The sequence below is a fragment of the Olea europaea genome, chromosome 5, assembly GCF_002742605.1.
Source record: "Olea europaea var. sylvestris chromosome 5, O_europaea_v1, whole genome shotgun sequence".
NCBI classification, from domain to species: Eukaryota; Viridiplantae; Streptophyta; class Magnoliopsida; order Lamiales; family Oleaceae; genus Olea; species Olea europaea.
In genome coordinates, this window is record NC_036241.1 from 12,003,539 (window position 1) to 12,010,795 (window position 7,257).

The window sequence follows — 7,257 nt, forward strand, 5'->3', positions numbered from 1 at the left end:
GAAAAGAATGAATTTCCAATTTTTTCTAAAGGGTAAAGTGCACAGAACATCCTTACTTTTCAATGTCATTGTACAAAATGTTCTCACATTTTCACCTTTATTTCCACATTTCATTACGCAAAAGATCATTTTCATCCATTTTTCCAATAAAAAATCGATTTTACCATACTATTCGAAAAAACTAAAGAAAAAATAAATAAAGAATTAATTGCAACAATAGTCTCAAAATTTAAAAAAATTACAAATTAATCACAAACATATAATTAAAAATCAAAACTACAAAAACAAAAATTTAATCTTCTACAATCTCACATTCTTGCCAATTTTCTATCTGCAAACCCTTTTCTTCATCTTGTACACTTGCATAGTTGCATGCTCTTCATTTGCAAATGTCTTCCCATTTTCCTCGCCTGCGTTGCTTTCTTCATCTAGTAGCCAATAGACAACAGCCAAGTTTCTCCATTCCTCATCATCGGATAAGTGCTAGTGTCCAATGGCGGATTTAAGGGCCCTAGCTGGACTCGCTGGAGAGAATTTTTTTATTTTTTTTTATTCATAATAGATAAAAAGTTTATGTTATATAATTAGTAGTTTATTTTATTTTCAAATCCCTCTTTTGTTAAGTTGGTTAGAGCTTGCATTTTTATATTACAAGTCTTGGTTTCGATTCCTTCCCGTCTATTTCATTGTGCAAAATTTTTATTTCTACAATATTTAGGAAAGGATTCGAAACTAGAACTTCTAATTTGGATGATTGAAAGCTTAACTATCATGGCAATGATTGAATTTTGAATCTAAATTTAAAAAAATAATATATGTTAAGATTTTAGGTGCGTCAATGACTATTTTTTTAATTTTTGGTTGGTTTTTGTTATTTCAAATATTTTATACTTTAATAATTTATAAGATATGACTTATGAGTATTGAGTTTTAATTTATAAGTTATTTGAGAATTTGTCTACTATGAATTGTGATATTAAAAATTAATTTGAGTATCGTGAAATGTGAATATGTGATTTATGAAAATTGAAAATGAGAAATTTGGGAATTTATAATTTGTGATGAATTGGTGTTGAGAATTGGAAATTGAAACTTTAATTATATTTTAAAATTAATTTTAATTACATTTAATCTTTGATTAATGTTCAATTCTCATACTGATTATGGAACGATTTTTTCAACTGAATCTCAATCTAGTTCTTGTAGTGGTGTATCTAATCTCTCAACTACTTTTAGTCAAGCAAACGATTTGTTAAGCATTGAAAACACAAAGAAATTTATATATTATGTAATTTATATTATTTCGGATTATATTGAAATATAATATAATATAAATATACGTTTTTTACATTTTAGTGTATTTACATATAGATCGAAGAATTTTTAATAGTATTTTATTTAATATTAATAAACGATATCGTTATACGGTCGTTGACTATCGATAGTCAACGGCCAACGATCAACGTCCGTTCTAGTTGAGTCGAAGTCCTAGATTCGCCCCTGCTCGTGTCGTACCAAATATTTTTTTAAGTTCAACTCGCAGGCTGCGAAAGGGCTAATAGCAAATTATAATTAATAATCAAGAAAGATACGCTTTTCTTCTTTGGCCATGTCCTATTTTTCAATGCAGACTTCTTCGTAGACACTATCATCTGGCCTGGACATCAATAGGTGATTGGCCTATTGTTGCAACTAAAAAATAAATTAATTATTCAAGAGGATGAATGATTTATTTTTATTTTTATTTTTAATTATATATTTGTGATTAATTTGTAATTTTTGAAAATTTAAGTTTATTATTGCAATTAATTCTTTAGCATTTCATTTTATTTTTGTTTTTGTTTTTGTTTTTGTTTTATTTGAATAGGAGGATAAAATGGTCTTTTCATTAGAAAAATAGATGAAAATAATCATTTGGGTAGTGGAAGGTAGAAATAGGGGTGAAAATGTTAAAAATTGAAATGAAGGCGCATTTTGTACATTGAAAAGTAGAGTGTTTTGTACCATTTATTTTATTCTTTCTAAAATAATAATGTTATATGTACAATTAGAATTGACAACCTCAATTTACAACCACACATGAGAGAAAGCTCACTTTGAATAAAGAAATCGTGAATCTGTACCATGAGTAAGTTGTCATTCCTGTCGTACAACTAGAATAATTCTTTATCAAATTACATTGGGGAAAGAAACAAAGACAAAGTCGGTTCTGACGTTGGTGACTTCGTCTTCCTGACACGTCATCTGCTTTCACATGTGAACTCGAAATTCTTTGAATTTACGGTTTTACCATCCACGTCACACGCCTCTCCCAAAACCCTAAATTCCCGACCCAGAATTGCAGTTCCAAGAAGATCCTCATGATCCACGCTGCATATATCGCCACGTACACAACACATCCATCCTCAGCGTCCATGCCAGGATGTCACGGTCAACCTTTCAAGCCAGCAGACAGATTTATCACCACCCTTCGATCAACAAAACAAATTTATCAACGGTCCTAATTCTGCCCGTATTTTTCACGGGCAGATCTCATCGCCTTTAAGAAGCCTAGCCCTCGTCATCTAATCCTCGCCCAATTCCTTCAAACACTAGCTCAATCATAAATACTGCCCCGTTTTATTTTTCCACAAATAATAGCCTGCAGGCGATCGGAATACTTTTTTGGGGGAAGATTTTGGTGAGCGCTTTGCCATAAGTGAAAAATCAGTTGAATAAAATTATACATGTTTTTGGATCGGAGATTTGCCGGAGCTGAGGTGAGCCCTGCCGGTGCTATTCATGGCATATGCTGTCTTGGCTAGCCAGAATGAATCGAGCTGGGTACATATGGGGAAAATTCCTTACTCAAATCCTCACTTGAAATCAAACCCTAACCCTAACCCAAAGAAAAAGCAAAAGCAATTCCACAATTCAAGCAGTAATGAAGGCGGCCGGTGCAACGATGATTTTCCTGCTGCAACGCAGGCCGACGATGCCTATTCATTCAATCAGACGACTGCGGCGGCGCGTAGTGGATTCAACCACGGTGGGTATCTAACCTACGACGTTGCCTCGTACACAAAATCCGAGCTTTTGGAGTTCCGTAAACGCTTGGCCGCTGAGCTTGAACAGATCAAGAACCTGAGGGTTCAAATCGATTCTGGTCAATTGAACTTCAACAGTAGCAGTAACAATCCTAGGTCTCAAGGGAAGCCAAAGAAATTATCTGGTAACAAACGGCCTGGAGCTCCAGTTGGATCTCATAAGGAGTCAAAGAAACTATGCAATGGATTTCTTGATAATGGAAATTTAGGGGTGGAAAGCGCAATCGATTGTGGGGCTATGTTGAAGGAATGCAGGCTGATTTTGACGAAATTGATGAAGCACAAGAACGGGTGGATATTCAATAAACCTGTTGATGCTGCTACTCTGGGGCTTCACGATTATCATCAAATTGTGAAGCGGCCGATGGATCTGGGGACCGTAAAGTCGAATCTAACAAAGAATCTGTATTCTCATCCTTCTGAATTTGCTGCTGATGTGAGGCTGACTTTTAATAATGCCTTACTGTACAATCCAAAAACTGACCAGGTTCACGGCATGGCAGAGCAGCTATTAGCGAGTTTCGAGAAATTGTTTAGTCCAATTCAGGAGAAGATTGATAGTTGTAATACTCAGCGAAGAGAAAGGGAGCTTCGAGAATTTTGGGATAACGATGAATTGCAAGGGAATCAGTGGAATAATCCTAGACAGATTATGGCTTCATCCCCCGGAAGGGGAGGAAAGAAATGTAAGCCAAAATTGAGCCCGATTCCAGTTCCTCAGCCTTCAAAGAAGCCGGAGAAAGTGCAGGTGCAAAATCATTCTAGCATTGAAATGCCTCCCGCCCCTCAGCCTCCGCCACTGAGTCATCCAGTACATGCACAAACTCCTTCTCCTGTCAGTGCTCCATTGCCTGCGAAGGAACAAAAAGTTGGGAGGGTAGGGATGGTGAAGCAGCCAAAACCGAGGGCAAAGGATCCGAATAAGAGGGAGATGAGTATGGAGGAGAAGCATAAACTTGGTAGTGGGCTACAGAGTTTGCCTCAGGAGAAGATGCCACAATTGGTTCAGATTATAAGGAAAAGGAATAAGCATTTGGGGCAAGATGGTGATGAAATTGAGCTTGACATAGAGGCCCTTGATACTGAGACTCTTTGGGAATTGGATCGGTTTGTGACCAATTGGAAGAAAATGGTGAGCAAGACTAAACGACAAGCATTGATGAACAACAATCACGCTGCTGAAGCTACTGCTCCAACCACGCACAATGTGGAGGACGACATGGTACTGCTTAATTCAACAATGTCAATACAGTTAGTTACACACAATTCTTTCAATATACTTCAAGTATACTATTTATTTAAACTTTTTTTTGCCATAAGAACAAATCTCAATCCCAAATAGTTATCAGTCAACACTGCAACCTTTCAGTTTAAGGTGTCAACCTTTATGCATTGATTGTGAACAATTTTATGTATAATCAAAATGTAAGTAAAGCGCTTTTTTCCCATGCAAGCACTCAACTTATATTGTTACAAGTGATCATTGTTACTCTTAATATCAAATAATGCAATAACAATAAATAAATAAAAACAAAGTTTATTTATTAACAAAATGGATGATTGCAGCAGAGACCCCAAACCTTTCAAAAAGTTGCAGACTGTCCTCTAACCTTTCATTTGTTGCAGTTGTCACTTCAAACCTTTTAAAATATTGCATCTGGAGCCATTTTGGATGGAATTCATCCAATTTACCGTTAGTTGACGTAAAAAAGTGACTTTGACCCAAAAAATTAATTTTGATCATAGTTTACTCAAATTTAAAAGGGCAAAATAGTAATTTAATCTTTTTTTCCATAAAAAACCAACGACTCTGATTGTATGGTGGTGTTGGCGCCGCCGCGTTGGGGCTGATGGTTGTGGCTTATAGTGGTGGTGCTGTGTGTTACAAATGATATGGACGGCGATGGAAGTGTAATACGAGTTGCATGTGGGAATTTCACCAAATTCAACGAAAAAAGGAATCTTGAATTTTCCAAAATTACCAAATATGAAATTTCACCAAATTCGACACTAGAAAGAATATATATATATATAGAGAAATTGAGTAGCAAAAACTTCAATTGCAACTAAGGTCGAAGTTCAAAATAGACCTCGACAGTTCATTCTTACACAGAAAAATTCGCATCAACGATCTGAACCGAGAAACATGGAGAGAATGAAAGTGAGAAAAAGGGAATCTTGAATTTTTGTACGAGTTGATATTGAATTTTGAGTTCTTTTGAGTGTCTGATATTTTTGTAATTCTAGGTTCTTTTTTGCAAAGAACAATTGGTTTCCAATATTTCATATTTTCGATTTCGAAATGGGAAAAATCAACTGTAACTAGGGACGTCACCAAGCCGCCCGTCGCTCGGCCCGCGAAAATCCCAAGACGGCTTGGCTCGGGGCTCGGTCAAGGCTCAAGCCGAGCCCCATTTTTGGGACACGGGCTTCGAGCCTTTATTAATAATAATAAAAAAAAAAGGTAGCAGTTCGCCGCCTTAAAAGGCCGTAAACTGCTGCCTTAAAATAAAAAAAGCAGAGAGTTCAGCTCGAGCCTCAAGTTTCGGCTTGCGAGCCGGCTTGACTCGGTTCGTTGACATCCCTAACTGTAACTCCTTGTATACGTGTGCTTCTGATCTCAAGGTAGGGTTTCAATGGCAGAACTGTAGGGATGGGGGTGGGTTGAGGAAGAAGAAGATAGTTTTTCTTTTCTTAGTTGTTTTTTATTAAAGGTTTATATGGGAAAAAGACTAAATTACTATTTTGCCATTTTAAAATTGAGTAAACTGTGGTTAAAATTAATTTTTTGGGTCAAAATCATTTTTTTAAGTCTACTAAAAAAATTGGACGGATTCCATCCAAAAGGGTTTCAGATACAACGTTTTAAAAGGTTGGGGGTGACGGCTGCTGTAACGACTCGGGTCTCTGTACTCAAATCGTTAGCTTACGTACTGTCCGTTTTGGGTGGGTCTTGCGTCCACTTATCCCTTACGGCTTTCTGTGCGTCCCTCAGGATTCGAACTCATAACCTTTCCCTTAAGTGAGGGATGCGTGCATTTTTTTTTAACGACTCAGATCTTTATACCGAAACTGTTAGCTTACGTACTGTTCGCTTTAGGTGGGCCTTGCGCCTACTTACCTCTTATGATTTTCTGTCGCGTTCCCCAGGATTTGAACTCATAACCTTCCCCTTAAATAAGACTTAAGTTGAATCTTAGTACCAATTAGGCAGCGGACAGTACGTAAGCTAACGGTTTCGGTACAGAGACCCAGGTCGTTACAAAAAAATTTTACTAGGATTCAACTTAAGTCTTACTTAAGGGGAAGGTTACGAGTTCGAATTCTGAGGGACGCGACAGAAAGCCGTGAGAGGTAAGTAGGCGCAAGACCCACTCAAAGCGGACAGTACGTAAGCTAACGGCTTAGGTACAAAGACCCAAATCGTTACAAAAAAACGCAACTTATCCAATTGGTACCAAGATTCAATTTAAATCTTACTTAAGGGAAAGGTTATGAGTTCAAATCCTAGGGGACGCGATAGAAAATCGTGAGGGGTAAGTAGATGCAAAGTCCACCCAAAGCGAACAGTACATAAGCTAACGGCTTGGGTACAAAGACCCTGGTCGTTACAGCTGCAACAAATAAAATATTAGGAGAAAGTCGGCTAGTGTTTAAAAAGTTTGAAGTTTCTGCTACAATTATCCCTAAAATATATTTTTACGAAGTTCAAAGAGTTAAAATAGATGACATCTTTATTCCAATTGGACATTTTAGGTTGATCATTGGTTTGAACAAATTAATTGTATTCTTGATTCGTGGAAAAATTTTAAAATTTCTTAATCACGTTATATATTATGCTCTTTTGAGTCATGACATTGAAAGAGATATTTCGAAAAGTGGGACTCTTCATATAGTCACGATTTTAGAATTTTCCATGAGGTCAAGAATGCAATCAATTTGTTCCAGTCAGTATTCACATTTAGAGAATATGTTGAAGTCACGTTTGTAATAGTATACAAAAGAATAGGTACCAAAATTGGACTGACTAAAATATAACTCAAATAGGTAAATTTAGAAACAATGAAACTTTAAATTACACAATAGAAGGGTTGAAATGGGCATCAAAACAATTGTAAATTAAGAAGGCAGAAATTTTTTTGTTGGGGGGGGGGGGGGGGGGGGGGGCAGG

At 36.6% G+C, this 7,257-nt stretch overlaps 1 protein-coding gene across 1 annotated transcript in view; it reads left to right on the forward strand.

Annotated features, from left to right (window-relative positions):
- The first annotated feature begins 2,563 nt into the window (after nt 1-2,563).
- Nucleotides 2,564-7,257, forward strand: part of LOC111394239 (transcription factor GTE7-like) — a 5,454-nt gene continuing 760 nt past the window's right edge. Inside the window, exons 1-2 of the mRNA XM_023019998.1 lie at nt 2,564-4,371; nt 6,301-6,440. Of these exons, the coding sequence (XP_022875766.1) occupies nt 2,782-4,371; nt 6,301-6,440 (1,730 nt within the window). The 5' untranslated portion in view covers nt 2,564-2,781. The remainder of the gene's footprint in view (nt 4,372-6,300; nt 6,441-7,257) is intronic.